Raw genomic sequence first — 22,290 nt, 5'->3', positions numbered from 1 at the left:
ATTTCTGTAATCGCCTGAAGTTTCCTTGTGAGGCAACTTTGGGCAACTTTGGAAATCGAAGCGCCGTGAGTGCTTTGAATGCCTAGAATGTAAATCTCCAGCGGGATGGCACTCGTATTGCTTTGTTTTTCCAAAGGCCCCCAGAAGTCTCCTCGTGATGTAACTTCGGAAAAATTTAAGCGATCCAAGTGCCATCCTGACGGAGATTTACATTCTAGCCGGCGGGAAGGCATTTTGGGAAGATTAGTCGCCGAAAAAGAGGTTTGTTGCTGGGCAACTATTCTCCCCCAAGAGCCACGTGTGTCACCACCCTAAATGAAAACCAATGACACCTAAAATCTGTTGAGACGTAATAGCAGCCAGTGGGAGGTGTCTCTGAAACATTCAAGCAAACTGATGTAAGGCAGATAAGACTGTTCTAAACAAAAATGTGCATATAATTTGAGCTCCCTGGGTAGATTGTATTCTCACAGAACATTAATAAAAAAGTCAAGTCAATGTAAACTGAAATTTGAGTGTTCATTTTAATTATGCACTGGTAAATGACTAGTGTGTATGCTCAGTCTCCCTACAGCTGCAGTGTAGGGAATGACATCAAATAAATGATCACAAAGCATAAGAGCATATTTAAAATGTGATCTCACAGGTCATAAAAATATAATATCTTTGGAAAGCACTGTTAGTGCTTTCCCTAAAATGGCTTATTGCAATAGAAAATTGGCTGCAAGAACAAGCTGGGACGTTGCCCTTATTAACCAAACATGAGCACTCCATCAGCAACACACCACGGCTGCCCCATTCACACTGACAGGCAAGGACACAGGCCAGATTTCTTATTAAAAGGAAAAAGAAACAAGGAAAAAGGAAGACATGTTTTATTTAGGTTTGACTCCAGGAGTCTGCAGTGTGGTACGAAACAGTAGCCATGGAGAATGGGTGCGGATGGAACAAAATTGGTGTAAGTTCTTTATTATTAGTAAGGCAAGTACTTAGGGCCAAACTGGCATGGGACAGTTAGATTGGGAGTATACCCTGAAATCACAAGCTCTACTAAGTGTCAGAAGTTGTCACAATATTTATTCTGGACTGTTTATATATATATATATATGTGTGTGGTTCCAGCTGTTTCCATGTGTCCTTGGTGCAGACCGAAGAGGGGATTGTAGAAAACTGCATAGAGTATCTCATCCTGTGGTCCCGTTATACATCTCTCAGTTGTAGTCGGATGTTACAGCAGACAGTGTGACGTCTATTGATTTGTTCACTTGTAGCAGGTGAATACTGAGTAACATGTAAGCCCAACGAATTGTATCATGTATCAGGCAAGTAGCACATTGCTTTCCTCTCTCATGCCATGTTGCCCTTAGAAATCTAACCCCATCTTGGTTGTTCCATTCATCTTCCTTACAGATTCTTTTGCTTAAAACATTACTTATTACCTGAAGAAGGTCAGCTCCTGAGTGCCTTTATTGTGCCAGCACTGGCACTTAAAGCTTATTGCAGTTTTAGCTTATGAAAGTTTTTGTGTCTCTGAGTAAGACAAAGTTTTTCCATCACCGTGGCTGAGGGAAAAGTTCTGTTGTGAGCAGAGCCCCGGGCTTGCAAGTTGCAAGGATGGACTGACATGTGATCTCTGACTGAGTAGTTCATCTCCACATACAGCTCCCAGCGAGGGCTGAAGGAGCATTTGCCCAGGACCCTGAACACCTAAGGCCCCCATAAGTTGCAAGGCCCATATTAGAAGGTCTAGTTCAACCCTAGATGGGAAGAGCAGGTTCAAGATTCTCAAATTGGTCCTCAACATTAAGACTATTTTCTTTAAACCAGCAGTAGCATTTGCTTTTTGCCCCACACAGCAGCCTCCTTAATACAAACAGTGTACAGTAAGGTGGAAAAAAACAGACACATGGCCAGATCTTATTGGCTTTACCAGCCACATACTGGCAAAAGTATAAAATAATAATACTAAAAAACACATGAGTAATGTGTATGAATAAGCCATATGTACCATGTTTCTTGTTTTTTTTCAGAATAGGCAACCTATGCCCTTTCCAGATGTGGTTTGCACTACAACTTCCAGCATTCTACTGAAAGCTAAAGACCATCAGGAGCTGTAGTTGAACAACATCTATAGGCCCATAGGCCACATATTCCTTGCCAGATTCTATAAAGCACTAGACGTATAAATAAATTGTGCTCCCTCTGAGGTTCAAATGAGAAGATATAAATCACAGGAATCAGATGCTTAGCTTCCCATAGTCTAGCAAGTAAAGATAATAGCTTGTTGGATGTTTTTGGGGCTTCCTTCGATCCAGCATCCACATTATTGTCACCCCCCAATTTCAGTGGAGGCAATAGAATATTATTGTGTTATATTGCTTTCCAAACATTAATAAGATTGCACCTGCAATATAACTGCCCAATACTCTGCTTCCTTGATGTGCTAATAGGGTGACCTGTTTTCTTCTAGAAGATCAGAACCCTAAGTTCCATGGTGCTCTACTATATTTTTTAAGGTTTTAATTCAAAAGTTAAATAGAGCAGCCAGAATATGTAAAACTTGACCTTTTTGTCATTTATGTTAAATTCAGAGTGCAAGCACCCTTATTGCATAAATCAGGGAGCATCTAACTGTTTTTGGAGTGACTGTCTCCAGCATCTCCCTTCCAATAGTTGGAGAGCCAGAGATTGCCTCTCCCTGTCATAAACAAAAATTACCATACACCTAATGGAAGCCTATTTGTAATTGGAAACAAACACATGTATATGCATCACAGTAACGCTTGCATAGAGTCTTTACAAATAAATAAACCGATTGTCAGAGTACACAGGCCTTATTTTCCCATAGTCATCTGCAAGTGAGGAGCTTCCAACATGGTTCATGTGCTGCACTGTACAAACATGCAGGGTTACAATATGCTCAGCGGACCCTTGTAATGCTAAGTGTGAGCTCAGTTGCCAGTGATGTCTGACACACATTAAGCAGTATAAGTCCTGCTGGAAGGGCAAGCAAACAAGTGTGGGTAGCACAGAATGCCAGTTTTTGTGATGTTATAACTTAGGAAGAAGAGGTGCAAGGTTTCTTGGATGTTACTCTTTTGGTCCAAACAAGCTTATCTCCAATTAGATGCAAACCAACAAGAAATACTTTTTTTATAGCGGGATCACAAGCTTTCTTTGTCTTTTTCACTGAATAAATGGACCTGATTAGATTTCTCCTTGAAACAGCCTGTGTCTTACTTGAATCGTTTATAATGTCCTAAAGAAACAACACATCTCTAGCAATTCTGTTCTTAAGGATGGAAGGCCACAATAGGCCATATTGCCATCTAAAATGTAACACTCTAAAGTTTTCTTATTGCTTGTAGCGCAGGATACCTGTATTCATTTAATATAATGAAGGATCTAGGGCGATTCTTCTCCTTGCCATTGATAAGCCACAGTACTAATTTTACCTGTGCAGGGCAGCTAAAATGTTATATTTAATGGCGGGACTTCACCATCTTTGAAGTTTAGTTGAATATGTGGCATGCCTGAATCAATACGAGATTTCAGCTAAGGGCTGAAGTTAATTTATCTCTTCAGTAACAAAGGAGGGAATGCCAAATCAGCATTACTGCTATATTTTTGGCTTCTCTGAGCTTTCTTTGCCAAAGATTCTGACCTTTCCTCTCAGTCAATCCCACTGAATATAAGGGCACAAAAACAGGGCACTGAAATTCCCCCCCTGACGTCTAATTTCTTATACATACTTCTGGCACTCTCCATATGTTGGTGGCAAGCACAGTCACCTCTGCAGTATAAGGCTTATGTACAGTACATACTGTATACCCATACCCTGAGCCATTTATTAGAATCTAATAGTATCTGTATATTATTATTAATCTATTGCCAGATCCATCCAAACAGCAATGAATCTCACATTGATATGCCCAGTCCCATTCCTGCCGCAGTGTTGCATGTGTCCTGGGAAGAGCAGTATCCATGCTTTGGAAAGGTGTTCCAGTTACTATATAACTCTAGGGAAAGGTTGAGGCTAAGCTTGGGGCCACTAACCAAGTCCTGCTCTAGTTCAGTGTGCAGGTTTGGGTTCCAGTGGATAGGTGGTTTGAGGGTATAGGTGTCTCCCTAATAAGGGGAGAAGAGGATAGTTCCATGTGCAGTTCTGATGGGCCCAGGGGCTGGTCGGAGTAGATGGTGAGTAAGAGGTGGAGCCTGAAATAGAGGAGGAGTTGGAGCCGGCCGTAAACTTAGTGGAGAGGAAACAGCAGCTGCTGCCATTGCAACTGCCAAAGGATTGGGTAGAAGCCCTGCAGATATGGATTTAGGAAAGTCCTTGGGAAACATCAAACTGGCCTAAGAGAGAAAAAAAACAGGTTGCAATAAAAAAAACTGGAACATAATTCAGCCAAAGAATACGCCACACTACTACTGAATGAACACAGTCTGCTAAATTATTGCAATTGGTAAATGGTGACCATTAATGATACACCTAACTGACTCTGAGTAGTAGGTTAAATATTGTTCTTTTTCCCCTATAACTCATTTCAGAGCTACGTCACTTTCTCTCTCTTAGGGGTAGGAACCAAATTGCCTCCAACTGCCCACAATGGCAATCACATGAAAGTGCTTGTGCAAGTGCTTGTCAGGCGTTAGTCACTTTAGATAACTTGAATGAGGGCAAGCTGGTTGCGCTTGCAAAGATGATTTGGCATTGCAACTTGAGAAATTTAAATGACCAAAATTGTGCCATATTTACCTGGTTTGGAACTTTACATGACCAGCAATCAACAAGATCATAATTGCATCACTCTTTACAAATGCATTACAGTGTGCAAAGAGCTTTTTCAGGAGCAAATAACCATGATACAGCATTTCCCCAGAAATCAATTGTAACTGCGGCCATGTAGGAAGTTGAACCCGCAGCATGGAATTGCACATTGTGGCAAACAGTGGGGACTGTGTCACTTCCAGTGTTTGGTATTAAAACTGCATTAACCTGGGATTCTTATGTCACTGCTCCTATTGATGCAGCTTCCTAGTGGGAACCACATGCAGGGTGGTGGTATTTCCGGGGGCCCCCATTGTCAGTGGGAACAATTGTGCATGATTCAGCAGATATAATATAGACAGTTGTAATATTTCCATTGACATTAGAGCAACATATACTCACTGTGAGCTCTTGCAGACTTTGTTGTTTCTTATGTCGGCTCAGCAATGGGTTGGGTTTGCCGGACACACCATCACGATGTCTGCGACTTGAGATGTGCTGCAGGCATAAAAGTGAAAATCAACGGTTGAGTCCAGTCCACACTGGTATAGTAGTTACTCTCACCAGCCTCTCGGGTGGTGTGTCAAAAGCCAAGTTCATGCTGATCCCACCCTTTGACCAACTAGGAAGGTGAGCATCACACATATCTTAGAGCCTATGTTAGAACAGCTACAGCAGCAGGGCAAGGGTCACCCTATGTCATATGCTGTTAGTGAAAAACATTAGCTATTTCACATCCCTACACCTACATTAATCAAGTCGCATTCAGTCCAAATTCTTAACAAGTCATTTACACTTTAAAGAACTGCCTCACCAAGTGTTCTTTTTTCTACACTACTTCATTCTACAAGAATATGATTGGGGAATGTACCTGCTTGAGCTGGGCTTCAGAAGTGACCCGTACATTACAGATCTCACAGTGAAATGTTCTTTCTTGGTTGGAAGAATCGGATGGGCCAGTGGATGAAGTGTTCAAGCCACCCAGCCGTGGGTATGCTTTGATTGGACCCAGGCCACTTTGAGCCTCTAAAATAGTCTTGTGCTTTGTACCTTAAAACAAGAATCAGAGTAGATATTATTGCATAAGATATAGAATTCATGCGTTTATGTCACAAAACAAGTGAGAATATGACTGGTGCCCAGGCATAATTATTCATTTGTACTTATTCCATGCCTTATATACTGCATAAACACCTCCCAAGTCATCTCTATTGCTTTACTCTATGGCCAAACATCCTTTCTCCAACGTTTAGTAACTGTCAAATGTCAATCTTCACCTTTGTTATGGGCTTCCAGTTGTGAAAGGGAGTTTACAGACAACTTGCAGAGGGCACAGTACAGAAGCTTTTTGGCTCTGTCGTCATCGATTTCAGATGTAGACGAGCTTGTTTCATTGCTAGCAGGACCTGATAATGAAAGGGACTTTATATCGCTTCTGTTGGCTTCAGATGATGAAAAGGCAGGTGCTGCTGTGGTGATATTCTCATGGATGAGCATTGTTGCCATGGCTTCAGGGCTGTCAGCAGTTGGCAAATCCGCTCCATCTGCAACCTGTTGGTCTAACATAGCAGAAAATAAGATTCAGTATGCTCTAAGCATGGACGGAGAGTAAATGTTATAAATAGTTCGGCCTTGGCATCAGATTCATATAGGATTAAGTACATCTGTGCATTATAGCACTCAAAGATGAATTCAGAATGAATCCCATATCTGAGAGTACATGTCACCTGGACATTCAGCCCCGGGCAGATTGTACAATAGCACTGGCTCTGTCCACTGCTGGACTGGACCTGTGAGGACCCACCAGAGACCCTGACACCAACCTGACCCCACTTTCCCAATTATATTTTGTAGATAGTGCTAAATATAATTGGTCTCAAATAGGTATATGGTGGCAACAAGAAAGAGCTGATGGGCATTGTCATTGGCAGGGGACCACGAGGAGATCCTCCGGTACTCTGGCAGTCCACCCTGAACACAAATGTTTTGTGCAAGTTCTGTGCACACTGGATGCAGCTGACTGGATGCAAGTTGTGATATTCAAAATACACTGGTCACAAAATGCAGCAGGCCTCATACGCACAGGCACCCTTATTCTTTGCCATTCAGGATTGCCTTGTGGCATATTATAATTTATGACTAGCAGGGGGTAGATGGCCTCTATTATGTAAGCACTAATGAAAGACATTAAAAAGTAGTCTGTATATGAGCAATGTAAGGCCCAAGGGAAGGTCTGAGGATTATTCTTTTACTTTACATACACTCTTCTTGTATAACAGCTAAAGTTTTTCTAGTTTTTCTCTGCCTTCCTGCTACAGACACAATGAGTTTTTTTTATACTGTTCCAAAAGAGATATCATAGCAATTACTTGATTGAAGATGGGAGTATAAATCAATTCCATTCTCATTCTTAAAACAAATGTTAAAAAAATAAAGTTTTAAACTCCAAAAATGCCCTTCAATTGGATTAAGTTTATGAGATCTGTCAGTTTCCACATCACTTTTATTATTAACAACAAAAATGGGCCAGAGGGCTGTAAAGGAAAGAAAGGTCTGTCTTCCATTTATTAAATTGCACCAGGGCACGGATTATTGTGTCCAAATAATATTGATCCTCATCCTGCCAAAATGCAGACATTAAAGTGATGAGACTGCTGTTTCTTTTTTTTTTTTTACAAGGCAGTAGCGGTCAGACTTTTTAGTTCAATCCCCACTGGAGATCCGACCTTTCCTCAGAAAGGTAGAAAAGCACATTGGTGTACAAGTAATTCAGTTATGGGCCCAATAATATTTAAGATTGCAAATAATGGACCAGATTCAATTCAGTGAAAAAAAGGTTTATCACGTGAAAAGTCATGGACGAGATTCAATTTGAGATGCAGTTCAATTCAGAAAAATTTATCTGACGCTTTAGCATAAGTGAAAACCGTGTTGAAGTATAAGGGATTAAACGGGAACTGAATTAGGGGGAAAAGGTTTTCCTCCTCTAATTGAAACTCGGCCATGAGTTTTAATGTGATATACAGTACCAAGAAATTACTATTTCTCACTGGGGCTCATTTATAAACAGTGGGCAAATTTGCACCTGAGCAGTAACCCATAGCAACCAATCAGTGATTAGCTTTTTTTCAAACAGCTGCAGGTTGAGCACTGAAAGTAATCATCTGATTGGTTGCCATGGGTAACTGCCCAGGTGCAAATTTGCCCAGTGTTTATAAATGAGCCCCACTGAATTGAACATGGCCCAATATTTTCACCCTAAATTCTCATTTTCCAGTTTGCTGCCCAGTTTTCCATTTAAGTTAAAGTGGCAGCATCCTGCATGAAACTTAGTGGGACATTCACTAAGATTCGTAGTGGCGCCAGGCGTAACTTCGCCGCACTTCGCCAGGCATAGTTTCGCCAGCGCTTCGCAAAAATCCGAAGTTGCACTCAGGGGTAGCGTAAGGATGCGAAGTTGCGCTAGCGTTGATTCACTAAGAGAAGCGAAGTTACGCTAGCGATGGTTAATTTGCATACGGTGCCAAATTTCAATGGAGGAATATGTAGCAGCACTACAAATGCCTGGGAAACCTTCAAAACATCAAATAAAATTCTTATTTTGCACTACACGTGTGCCCACTGTGAGTTAGGAAATGTAGGGGAGCCCCAAAAAAAATTTGATCTTTTTCAGCCTATCACCCATAATATAGAAAAAACGCCAGCGTTTTTTGGGACTTAGAAAAAATATAAAACTTTTTTTGAAGAAATCCCTATCTACTCTATGGTGCTTCGTCTGGTCTGAGGTGGCGAAGGAAGTCTAGCGTAAAAGGTAGCGTTCAGAACAATGCGCGCGTTAGTGAATTTGCGTAGTTACATCCGTTGCGCAAATTCGCCAGGTGTAAGGGTGCGAAGTTACACTAGCGAAGTTACGCTAGTGAATTTGCGAAGTAACGAAAATGGCCAATGCTAGCGACTTGACGCTAGCGTTAGGCGCTTCGGCGCATACTGAATTTGCCCCTTATAGTTCTGCACAACTTTCTGCCATGATGGGAGCCACAACTTTGGACAGTACCATTAATCCACCCAAGCATCTTCAATCAGGAACTTACTGCTTATAAACTGAGCAAATATGATTTATCTATTATCTTCTAATGCAGTGATCACCAACCAGTAGCTCATGAGCAACATGTTGCTCTCCAACCCCTTGGATGTTGCTCCCAGTGGCCTCAAATCAGGAGCTTAGTTTTGAATTCCAGGCTTGGAGGCAAGTTTTGGTTGTATAAAAACCAGGTGTACTGCCAAACAGAGCCTCAATGTAGGTTGACAATCCACATAGGGGCTACCAAATGGCCAATTACAGCCCTTATTTGGCACCCCAAGAACATTGTTCATGCTAGTGTTGCTCCCCAACTCCTTTTACTTCTGAATGTTGCTCACTGATTCAAAAGGTTGGGGATGCCTGTTCTAATGTATATTCAACCTATACATTAATATGTAGTACAACATGAGTTGTTTTAAGAGGCATTTGCATATTTAAAATGTTTAATAGGGCTTTAAATGGTGAGTAAAGCAAGGGTACTCATGTCTCTGATAATAATCATTACTTGGGTTTTGATGATTTTTAACTAGACAATAGAATATAATTATTGGGTGTGACTTCAGCCTAGATGAATGCAGTTTGACACTAACATAAGTAATATTAACAAAGCAAAAGAAGCAAGTAAAACTGGCTTGGGGTATTTGTATTGATGCATTTATGTGGTTTTGCAAAATTGGATTTAATTAAAAGAACCTTAATTGAGTGGAAGGAGATGCCTTACATGCAACAGGGGTGTTCTGGTAAGGAAACCACAGTACTGTTTATTTGTGTTGCTATGTGACTCAATCATTCTGTTTGGAAGATTTTTTTGGCTAGGCTAATGGGTGTGTGTATTTGACTTGATGGACACTAAGCTCCTATATGAATTAAAGCCAACTTTATGAGACTGGCTAACAAACAGCTGATCTCATAAATCATAGTAATGCATGTATGTGTGTTAGAGGAAATTTGTGCATGAAACCGAGTAGTACAAAAGAATAATCAAAAGGTAAGATTAACAGCCTGAGAGGGAAATATTTGGGACAACCAGCATCCTCAGTCAGCACTGCAAGCTATAGTTCACAAAAAGTTATAGGTCTGCCAGTTTAACATAAGGCATATTAGGGCTCATTAATCAAAGTCAGACACAAGCACAGGCACAAGTGTATTGTATTTAAAGAAGCAGTTCAGTGTAAAAATAAAAACTGGATAAATAGGCTGTGCAAAATAAAAAATGTTTCTAATATAGTTAGTAAAAAAATTAATTTATAAAGGTTGGAGTGACTGGATGTCTAACATAACATGACAGAACACTACTTCCTGCTTTCAGCTCTCTAACTCTGAGTTAGTCAGTTACTGGAAGGGGGGGCCACATGGGACAAAACTGTTCAGCGTTTTTGCAATTGATCTTTAGCATGCAGCTCAGATTCAAAAGCAAATAGTTATGACACATGTCACATGTGTCCCCCTCAGGTCACTGATTGGTTACTGCCTGGTAGCCAATCAGTGAAAACAAGAGAGCTGCAAAGCAGGAAGTAGTGTTCTGTTATTTTATAAATCCAGTCACTCAAGCCTTTATAGATGACATTTTTTGTTAACTAACTATATTAGAAACATTTATAATTTTGCACAGGCTATCCATTAACCTAGTTTTTATTTTTATAGTGAACAATTCCTTTAACCAGTTTAGCTTCTACGTAGAAGGATTTTCTACCTTGGGCACATAAAGAAATACCTATGGCCAATAAGGAACAAAAACTACTTAGCATTTCTGATGATTTACCCCAAATCCCTGCTTAATACCCCTACAACAACTGCAAGAGATGTGGCATGCCACTCTTGTTGATATACAGTATTATATGTGGTGGGCCATGGATGTAATGCCTGACAAAGCTGTCTCAGAGCTCACTGGGAAGCATCCAAAACCTTTTTGGCAGTGCTGTGTGCTCCCTATGGGCAAGTTAGCAAGCTATATTTGAATGGGCATCTCTTTTGGTATCTTAAAGGAAAAATATACCCCATAAGCAATATAGGTCTCTATAAAAATATATTACATAAAACAGCTCATATGCAAAACCCTGCTTCATGTAAATAAACGATTTTCATAATAATATACTTTTTAGTAGTATTGGGTAATCATAAATAGAAAATGGAATTTTAAAAAATAAGGGCCGCCCCCTGGGAACCTATGATTCACGGTGCACACAAACGTGCCATACATGTTAGGTCACATGAACCAATTAATAGACAGAGTTCTGTCTTTGCTCCCACGCTTTTTCTGTTACAGTTAGAGTTGTAGTATTTCTGGTCAGGTGATCTCTGAGGCAGCACAGAGACCATCACGCAATGGTGGTTCAAGGCAAGTGATGTAAAAGGACAATATTTACTTAAATATATATACCAGTTTGATAAGATTCTTTAATATGCCACTTAATTTGATATAAACTATTTGTTGCTTAAGTATTCATTTTGGGGGCATAGTTTTCCTTTAAGAAAAGTTTAAAGGTAACAAACTATACTGCCTTTGTATGCGTGGGCCCCCTTTAAAAAAAAAGACACATTATCCACTGAAATCTCTTGAAAACGAATACAAAATGTTTCATTTAGGCTGCCTCCCAACGTTCTGCCCCCAAAATAAGGTATATTGGATAAAACTGAATTTAATATTGGAAGAGTGCTTTCTTGTAATAAATGGTTTGGAACATTGAACCATGGGTTATTGCCTGCATCTAGTAAAAGCAAAGTCGTGAAAAACTGAGAAGCACCGAGCCAATGTATTACACAGTACAGTAAAAATAAAGTACTGATTTCAGCAAGGCTGTGCAGTTCCAAGAAAACATTTCCAGGCTACAAACCTCTTTTAAAAATAGCATCTAGTCTATAGCAAAGGAACACTGATTTCAAAGCAGTATTGTTGCTGGATTCTGTACATATTGTGCTATTTTAGTCTGAATTTTTACTTGGTATTCAGGCAAAAAGGTTTGATCAATAGTCTCCCAGGGCGCGCTAGGGACAAAGGCAGGTTCTGGCTTCCATCTCTGCACAGGAGGAGAAGCTGTGATCTAAGCCCTGTTATTTGAAGTTTCCTAGAATGGAGAGATGGTACATCCAAGTCAAACAAAATTAGATCGTATCTTCCGGTGAAGAAAATAAAGGAAGGTGAATTACGAAAATGGAAATGGGTAATTTGCTTGAATATACAGTATATATATATATATATATATATATATATATATATATGTTCGTAGCAAGACCTTTTTTGTGGTTAAGGCTTATGCCAAAGGGAGATCAGTGGTTGCTATCTGTAGCTGGATATAGCTAAAAACAACTACAAATATTTTTGTACATTTAGAGTCCCTTCTCTTTAAAGGGCATGTAAAGGCAACAAAATAAAATCCCATTTTTACTTAATGAAAAAGAAACCTATCTCCAATATACTTTAATTAAAAAATGTTTTCATAAGAAACCTGACTGTATACAGTGACATTCTCCCTTCATTTACTGCTGTGGATAGGAATTGTCAGATGGTCCCTAACTGCTGAGCAGGGAAACAATCATACTTATGAACAGCAGGGGGAGCCCCCGCCTTACTTCCCAGCCATGCAGAACTCAAGCAGCTTTGTTTATGACGATCTCTAAGCAGCCCAGACCACACTGAGCATGTGCACAGTCTTAGTCTTGCAAAGATGTTTAACAAAGTTACAAGATGGTGACCCCCTGTAGCCAACTTTGAAAGCATAAATTATTTGTTTGATTAGGCTTGTGGTGCAGTAAGTTCATGTTTATATTTAGTATACAAAATACAGCATTTCCAGCCTTATTCTATCTTAGACATGCCCAGATCTGACAGTGAGTCAAGGCATGGGATCGCCTCTTTTAAGCAGGCTGGTCTGCTGTTTTGAAACCGAACAGCAGCTATGGATTAGTAAACCTGGAGCAAAGTTTGCCCCTTAAATTACTTTTGCAGCAACTTCAGAGCTGGCTGTCACTACCCATGCTCAGCTTGAGCTATTGCTTTAGAGATGTTTAAGTGCCTGCCAAATTTTAGGATCAGGAAAGCCAAATGGTGTTGTATTGGGGAGGCACACTGGTGCAGTTTGGGATGGAGGCTTTCCTTCTCCTTTAATCTGTGAACCATTTTTGTGATGTCAATTCCACATTCAGAAGCATTTATCAGTCAGAATAAATATTGCAAGAGGACACTATGCCATCAGAAAGCCACAGTTTACTTTGGAGCCCAATACAGGTGTAACTCTTGCGGGGGGTCTCAGTCCCCTACACTTATACTTCTAAGGAGGAATCTTCACCTGTACAAACAAGGGCCCAAGCTATAGCCTTCTTTTAATCAACAGGGTGGGAAGTGAAACATGATACAGTGTATTACAGTTCAGGTTCATCTGTTTTATGTCTTGAAGACAAAGTGTGTAAGATATTGTGCCACGGGTAAAAAGAAACATTTCAGTCACGGTGTTGAGTTAGCCAAGGAAAAGCTGCCAGTGCACAGCAGAGCTGGAATGTTCAATAGTTATATGGTGTTGTGTGGAGCCACGCTGGGCTCATCAACAAACCATGCAATGGACTGAGCTCCCATGAGGCAGTTAATTTGTGAATTTGCAGTGTGTATACTTTGTATGAAGTTTGTTTTAGGAATGTCTCTCGAGAAGCTGCAGAACTGTAATTCCTAAATGTTCACTCACAGATAATGTCTGTCATATTAAAATTTGCATTTTTGTTTATGAGACATAAAGTCACTTGCTAGGAGTCAGCTAGAGCTTTGGAGATAAAATGGGAAACAGTCAATATCCTCTGAATTACAATTATGGAAGAAATACCTTTCTGTGTCTGATTTTACATAAAAAGAGCTTCTGGCAACATGGCTGGTTAGATTTGCACATACTGTAGTTCCCAAACAGGCAGACCTCTGACCAATTCATCTTAGCTCCTTGATAGTCAAACTACAATATAAGTCCCATGTTTAACTAAATGGATCAAAACTATAAGTGTTTACTGTAAGTGCACTGTTATAATCATTGCCCAACAATTTATATCTGGAAATAATAATAAAATGTTAGGCTTGTTGTAGCTCTGTTTAAACATTATCCTTTGCTTACAGAAACTATTCTGTTGTGTCTTGCATATTCCACCCCACCCTTGATAGAGCATTGTCTGATATATTTTGATGTATGCCGAGAAGCAAAACAATTGATATTGAGAAGGTAGAATAGAAAGAAAAAGCCACCTGTAGTCTGTACAGAAAGAGCACACCAGTTGTATCATGTCATGGCCAGGAAAGAGGGGTGCTGGCAAATGTAACATGGTTTGTTAAAAAAAAGTACAGGTATGGGATCCATTATCCGGAAACCCGTTATTCAGAAAGTTCCAAATTACAGAAAGGCAATCTCTGATAGACTGCATTATAATCAAATAATCCAAATGTTTAGAAATGATTTCCCTTTTCTCTGTAATAATAAAACAGTACCTTGTATTAGATCCAAACTAAGATATAATTAATCCTTGTTGGAAGCATAACTAGCTAGTTTGGTTTATTTATTGTTACATGATTTTTTGGTAGATTTAAGGCATGAAGATCCAAATTACAGAAAGATCCGTTATCTGGAAAACTCCAGGTCCCGAGCATTCTGGATTACAGGTCCCAAACCTGTATATGTAAATATGAAACTATATATAAATATCCTACTTTTGAAAGGGCCACAGGTAAGAGTCCTTTATGTGATGCAAGAAGCCTACATCTGGTCACTGCAATAAGGAAAGGGCCCTTTTGCACATCCTACATAATCCAAAACAATGCAATTTAACTACTGCAATTACATTAAATGGCAGATAATTATTTTATTGGTCAAGGATTATATCTGGTTACTTCACCACAGACTTGGAAACACAATTGTTGTGTTTAAAAAATGTCACCCAAATTGAGCAGCAGGGTCCTCTTTAATAGTGTAACACTTGTGGTCATTGCATTCCCAGAATGCCACTTGCTACTGCCTTAAGAAGTGTCAAGGTTCTGGGGTGCACTGCAGGCCTACTATTTCCACAGAATCATTTTAGATCCATGTTCAGCAGCCTCTCAGAACATTCTCAGTACTAGCAGAACATTTCTTTCTCAGTAAGCTCACATGATCTGCTAGTTGCCAGCTGTGTGGATATGGCACAATGAGCTAACAGTCTATAGAGCCATTTATCTGCCAGAATTATCTTCCATCACCATGTTGGCTCTTAGAATATTCTCATGTAGGAAAGACATTGCGGGTTTTATGGTATGCTGGGTGTGCTAGTTGGGCTTGCAGGAATGCCTGCTCACACTCACGTGAAGATGTGCTATTGTTTCTCTGGGATTTATTATGCACATTGCAATGCTCTAGCATACACTGATTGGATTAGGAGACATGGATGAATTTCTGTGTTCTACCCCACAGCAACAGATTTCACATTTGTCAACATTCATCCAACTTGTATATATTTAATTAAAAAATCCAGAGCTCTGGTACCATTACATGCTCTTTTTGGACAGTCCCACTGTCTATAATAACTTATACTATATGAAGCATTCCTTTGTGTTAAACTTATTGTATTAGTTACAGAACCAGCCATAAAGAGAACTGTTGGAATGCACCATTGCTTTTCTGAATTCTGACTTTGTATTTTGATCCAGCCTTAAATTAAACCATTTAGGCTGCATGGTCTGTGCTGACCTCAATCTTATAAAAATTTAATAGCTGCTGAAACCCAAGATAAAGCCACATTGCTTGCACATGGCTGCCGGCTGACTCTTCTAATCCCTGACTTACTGCCTAAAGCAGCGAGGCAGCATCCCTTCTTGCTCTCTGCCAATCACTCCCTACATGAGCAGGTGAAAGAAGGAATTAAAGGGTTTCGTGCTGTTAGTTTGAATTGTTCCAGACTAGGAAACGAGCATGAAAATAAATGACAAAACTCACACTGAACAGCAGCAAAGCAATATGTGAATTGGAACAAAGTAGGAAAATTCGAATTCATACTGACCAACACACGTTCTGTGTATTACCAACAGACAGCTGAATTGTTCTCTGTCAAATTCTCATTTTAGAAATGAGTGTTGGTTCCACCAACACTCATGATACGCACTTCCATGAACAGCATTTTATTTTCCAGGTCACAAGTTCCCAAATACACTGGGAGAAGGGGAGGGTTTAAAGTCAAAGTGGAGTAAGGAAAAGTAGTCCCTACTGTCATAAAGAAACCCATCATGGTCACAATAGCCCAGTCTTATACAAGCCAGAGTTTTGCCTCTCTATTTATGAAACTTTTTTCCACTCTAGCAACAAAAATGTTGGGGTAATGTCACTTTTGCGATTCCTCCAACCAATACCGAGCTTTCACTAGTCTTACTACTTAAAGAGAACCTAGCCCTGAACCCTGCAAAACAATTGTCACATGTAACACTGCTACATAAAATGTATATTCCCCTGGATAACTCCATCTTCATACACTGCTATTTAAATACATTGTCGGCCCTCTAACTCTTACACTGTAAAGGTGGCCATAGACTCAAAGAACCGCTCGTTTGGCGACATCGCCAAACGAGCGGATCTTTCCCCGATATGCCACTAACGGCATGGCTATATCGGGGTAATTCGAACGTTCGGCCGAACGATCGAATTACGATGCACCAAGGGGCTCCGACGGGTCGGTCGGTTAAAAATCAAACCTTCCCGATCGATATCGTGGCCAGATATCGATAGGGAAGACCCGTCAGAAGCCCCCATACACGGGCAGATAAGCTGTCAAATTGGTCCAAACGACCAATATCGTCAGCTTTATCTGCCCGTGTATGGCCACCTTTACTCTAATACTCTAACTAATACTCACACACAAACCAAGGCCACACATACATGCTAGGTTATATCAGCCAATGAATGGACAGAGCTCTGTATTTTACTGACACACTTCTTCCTGTTACAGTAAGAGCTGCATTATTTCCTGTCAGGTGATCCCTGAGTGACAAACACACATAGAACATCACAAAATGGTGGCTTAAAGCAAATCATAATATGTAAATGCCATATATATTCCTCCTTTACAAATCAGAGTTGACTGTAAATTTGTTGCTATGGCTTCTCTGTGTAGACTTCTACTGAGTACAACCGAAGGGGGAAAGTTTAATAGGATTGGTTTTATGTCACCTTGGGAAATGGCAGATTGTGTGGAGATTAACTCTGATTATCATCAAAGGACTGGTGTAAAATACATGTCATAAAACCAGAGATGAGAGCTGATTACACATATAAACTGCTTATACTCACCACAGATGATCTTTAAATCTGGAAACATTCTAAATGTATTCTCTGTCAGGCTAATTAGTTTTTAACTAGGATGCATGCTGCAGATTGCACTTTATCTAAACATCTAAAAGGAATGATAATGATCCATACGGGATGTGAATTTGAGGTCTGCAGTAGAGCAGCAATAGGAGGAGCAGACCCATGTCTGATGGTAAGCATACCTCCCAACATTTTGGAAGTAAAAAGAGGGACAAAAATTGCGTAGCGCAGCAATTTTTCGACCACACCCCTTTCTGTGGCCACACCCCCTAATTACCATGTTTGTTTTACAAAATGTGGCAGGTTATGAAAGTTTGAAAATATTTCTCTTTATCTAAACTGTGTTTTTGTGTCTCAAAATTGTTACAAAGTATCTTATTTGCACCTGTTAGGTGTTCTGGCCTCTCTGCTAAAAGCCAATTAAGTGAGAAACTTTGTTTCTTTTTCTGGCTGTTCAGTTCAGTGCAGAGAAAAGAGGGACTTTCCAGTACAAATGAGGGACTGCGGGTTGAGCTGTCAAAAGAGGGACTGTCCCTTCGAAAAAGGGACAGTTGGGAGGTATGGGTAAGAGAAGAAGGGCCTGTGAAGAACCTGCAAACCCCCCAACATTTAAATGCAAGGGTAGTACCCGGGTGATGGTGGGTTACATATGTTGTTGTTGGTGCCAGGTGAGGTTAGATTACACCCCAGAACATGTGTCCAATTCAACAACAAAGCCATAGCACTTAGCCATAGCACTTAGAGGGATTAAGGTTTTAGGAATTAAATATGAAATCATTATTAAATAACTGGCTGCTGAGGGAGGATGTTTAATGCCCCAGAAGGAGTTAAGCCTATAAAAAATATTTTGGAGAAAGCATATATATTCTGTTGCACGCATGGATTTTCCCAGATGCACATTTTGGTGGAGAGATTTTGGCAAAGCTAAACATGAGAAAGCTCAGTGCAGAAACATATTTCTGTCTCCTAGCTGAACCTACACTGATATCTTTATATACACACAACTGCAAGAATTCTTGTGAACACAAACAAGCTCAAGGTCGGTGAGAGTGAAATAAAACCTACATTTGTATTCGCGTGACTGGGATTGCGTTTCTCCTGCCAGATGTAAATACATGAACTCTGTATCACACACAACCTGATACAATCGGGTACACATGCAGTTTAAATGGGGCAGGGGACACAAAAGGACATGATCCCTTTCCATGGGGTGAAAGGGCTGGGTGGGGTGTTGGTTTCAGGGGAAATCTAGCCAACTATGCATAAGTGGCCACAGCTGGAAAAGCAATTACATCTTTAACCCCTTCTGCGGAAGAAACGCAAGCCAAGAGATCAGCCTATCTAACTTGCAACACTAAGCCAAATCCAGAGGAATCAATGTTTCTTAGGCCAGACTCCTACTTTCTTCCGGTACTTACAATCTGCGCCAGGTGCCTCAGATAAGTCCTTCAGGATTGCTGTTTGGCAGTATCCGTAACCAGCAATTAACATTGCACTGCTAAGAATTTCATTTTTGTGCTGCCTTTAATAAACCTGGTCCACACAAATCTTCATGCATAAAAGTCATTCATTTAGCCCACGCTCAAGATTAAAATTGGATTTTTGTTAATGTTCTTATAGAAAAACATATTTTACTGAGGATTTTTATACCAGAAATCAGTATGATGTAGATAACAGTATGAAAATGTAACATTCTATTGCTTATACTTTGTACTTTTTGGATGAAAAAATATCCCCCCTTGAACATAAGCTCATTCAGCTAGACATGTATATATATGGGTGTATGTTTATCTTTTTTTTTTTTTACCCAGGCATACATGATTCTTCAGACTGAAAGGGAGTCTGACTTGCAGAGACCATTACCCGCCTAGAGTCATACCCGTCCTCAATTTGTTCCATGTTGGGACATTTTTACTTAAGCCCTACTGAATCAACTGATGTAAAAAGTGGGGTGTTATTTTCCCTTTATTCCATATATTCCCGCTTATAAAACAGTTTCCTAAACTGCATTTGCTCAATGTGTGGTGCAGGGTCCACAGCAGTGTAAGCCTAGTGATATAAATTGCCCCCCTTTAAGCACTGCATATCAATTTGCACATCTCCTTCTACCCTAAAGAGAAAGTGAAGGAACACCATTGCCAAAAGAAACACAGAGAAACATGAACATTTTATTGCCAGGGTTTTAATGGCAGAAAAACTGAGCTGTTACCCTTTAAGGTGGCCAAAGACGTTAAGATTTTTCTCTCCCTAATGACCAATTTTAGTGCGATCTGACTGATTCCTCAAATTATCGCGAGGTTATTGCACATCTAAAGATATTTTGCCCGACATTGGTCAGAGAAATTGGGCAGGTTAGAAGATTTTCATAATTTACAGTGAAATCTATCTGGGCGCTAGGGTCCAAAATACCCTAGCAACCATGCACTGATTTGATTAAAAGACTGGAATATGAAGAGGAGAGGAACTATATACAATAACAATAAACAATAACAATAAGGGGCCAATTCACCAAGCTCGAGTGAAGGATTCAAAGTAAAAAAACTTTGAATTTCGAAGTGTTTTTTGGCCTACTTCGACCATCGAATGGGCTACTTCGACCTTCGACTATGACTTTGAATCATTAGTCATTAGAACCATTCGATAGTCAAAGTACTGTCTCTTTTAGAAAAAACTTCGACCCCCTAGTAGCCATCTAAAACCTACCGAACCCAATGTTAGCCTATGGGGAAGGTCCCCATAGGCTTGCCTAAGTTTTTTTGGTTGAAGGATAATCCTTCGATCGTTGGATTAAAATCCTTCGAACCGTTCGATTTGAAGGATTTAATCTTTCGATCGAAGGATTATTCCTTCGATCATTCGATCGAACTATTTGTGCTAAAATCCTTCGACTTCCATATTTGAAGTCGAAGGATTTTAATTCCCAGTCGAATATTGAGGGTTAATTAACCCTCGATATTCGACCCTTGGTGAATTTGCCCCCAAATGTGTACCCTTACAGAGTATTTGTATTTTAGATGGGGTCAGTGACCTCCATTTAAAGGCTGGAAAGAGTCAGAAGAAGGCAAATAATTCAAAAACTATGAAAAATAAAAAATGAAGGCCAATTGAAAAGTTGCTTAGACTTGGCCATTCTATAACATACGAAAAGTTAATTCAAAGGTGAACCACCTCTTTAACGTGTATGGCCACCTTTACTTCTACACAACTGATTTCTCTCTAATCCATAGTTGCCAGTATCTGCATTACTGTAGATGCTATGAGCATAAATCCTGTTGACTCAGCATCCTGGCTTGGGTCAATAACTGACACCTTCTCCGATCTGATAACTTGGGTCAATACCTGACACCTTTCTCACATCATCTGCTCACTTCAACACCTTATATAAATCCTGTGACACCTCTAACGGGTGGGAAATTCTGTCCTCCCCACAATCACAGCCCAGAAAGATATTGTATTCCTTGTGAATCAGTGCTAGTCTGTCACAATATTGAATGTGTCCATCATTTGCAGGTAAATGTCATAACTGCTTTTTATAATAACTATGACTTTTCTCCTGTACTGTAGATGTCTGCCCAATTTCCTACTTTCTCAGTGAACACTGATAAACTGCAAAGTCTTATATATAAACTGACAAGAATCACATAAACTTGACAAGCAGGACCTTTATTTTCATATTCTGCTTATGTCTTAGTACAGCTCTTCTTTAAAAACGTAAAGCTTTAAATTCGAATCATTTGTTCAGTTAAGCTCATTAACCCTTCAGTTCACAGTAGCAACAGTTTTGTATCTGCTCTGCAAAGGAATGAATGAGGATTTCAGAATTTAGAATAACATGCTACTTATAACTCACCTTTGCTATCAGAGTCGCTCTCACTGATGCTGGGGGTAGGACTGATCATAGGGGTTGTTCTGTCACTATCTTGGCCACCTTCTTTCTGCCTGGTCTTTGCATTCTCGATCCCTTTCACCCTGCGAGCATGTCGATTCCCCTTGTAATGTGCCTCTGCTTGGCTCTGCAAGGAAATAAGACGTTAACAGATGGAGCTTCTGCAGCTCATACACACAGCTTAACACCAACGTGACAAAAACACAATGTCCCTAATGAAGAACGGTGCCAAATGTTCCACCATGCAAAATCAAAGGACTGAACAAAGGTGAAGCAGCTTAGAGACTATGTCACTCTACTCAAGGAGAAACAATTTCATTTGTAGGAGTACAATTGGTGAGCATGCAAACAATTTAACCTACATTGTTTACTAATGATTAGATTGCAAGCTCTATATGCAAGGTATTTAGTCAGCCTTAGAACATAAATGATAGCACTTGGGTATGGGCATATGGATTGCCTCTAATTAAGCATACAGTGATGGGTCATGTGCACTGGCATCCCTCTCTCCTACTGACAGACGCTGGTTATTTGAAGAGAAGCAATATGGATATCTGCATGTCTATTTTATGCCGTGTGACTTGTAAAAGTATCTCTTTTGTCTGTGCTGTTTGTAGCTATGAAATGATAAGAGAATGTTTTTTTACAGAAAGTTGAGTCTTATAACCTATAAGAAGTTAATTTCCATGTAAGTGTCAACGGTTTTATTTACATTGAATTTGACATATTTTGGCTTTCCTTCCTCCTCTCCAGTCACCAGATAATCAGTGAAGAGTTATTGTAGATCCTTTTAAAAGTAAACTTTCCTCCCAAACAATCAGACATTGTTTAACACATAGGCTGGGCCTTGGAAAGGGCTGGTTTCATGCAGAGCATATTGCTGTCATATCACAAGATAAAGCCATGTTTACTGTACTGGAAGTACATGCTTTCCAACTGTCACTGCTTTTGAAGTTGTGTGCAGCACTGTTGAGATATGTACCATTTGGTGTCGGCAGAAACAGTTCATATTCTTATTGTGAGTCATTACTGCTTAGAGAAATACGTTAACATTCCTTTATAAACATATAATAATAAATAAATATATATAGTCCACCATTGAGCCAGCACTCACATATCAGAACATGTAAGATCTTAAAAATCTTGAATAGTAAATTCAAAAAAGAACCGCACTCTCAGGACTTGCTCAAAATATAGAAAATAGTGTAAGTTTATTTCAACGTTTCGGCTCAAAACTTAAGCCGTCATAAGGAAG

General features: G+C 39.8%; 1 protein-coding gene across 2 annotated transcripts in view; it reads right to left on the bottom strand.

Annotated features, from left to right (window-relative positions):
• Positions 1–859: 859 nt before the first annotated feature.
• znf385a.S (zinc finger protein 385A S homeolog) overlaps positions 860–22,290 on the bottom strand; it is a 110,940-nt gene continuing 89,509 nt past the window's right edge. For both annotated transcript variants that reach the window (XM_018250124.2, XM_041584462.1), the window contains 5 exons: positions 21,000–21,162; positions 6,049–6,330; positions 5,643–5,821; positions 5,174–5,269; positions 860–4,356 (listed from right to left, as the gene is read on the bottom strand). In XM_018250124.2, coding sequence (XP_018105613.1) covers positions 4,129–4,356; positions 5,174–5,269; positions 5,643–5,821; positions 6,049–6,330; positions 21,000–21,162 — 948 coding nt within the window. In that variant the 3' untranslated portion in view covers positions 860–4,128. The remainder of the gene's footprint in view (positions 4,357–5,173; positions 5,270–5,642; positions 5,822–6,048; positions 6,331–20,999; positions 21,163–22,290) is intronic.

The sequence above is a fragment of the Xenopus laevis genome, chromosome 2S, assembly GCF_017654675.1.
Source record: "Xenopus laevis strain J_2021 chromosome 2S, Xenopus_laevis_v10.1, whole genome shotgun sequence".
NCBI lineage: Eukaryota > Metazoa > Chordata > Amphibia > Anura > Pipidae > Xenopus > Xenopus laevis.
The sequence above is the reverse complement of the archived record's forward strand: the minus strand, read 5'-3'. Positions and strand labels throughout refer to the sequence as shown.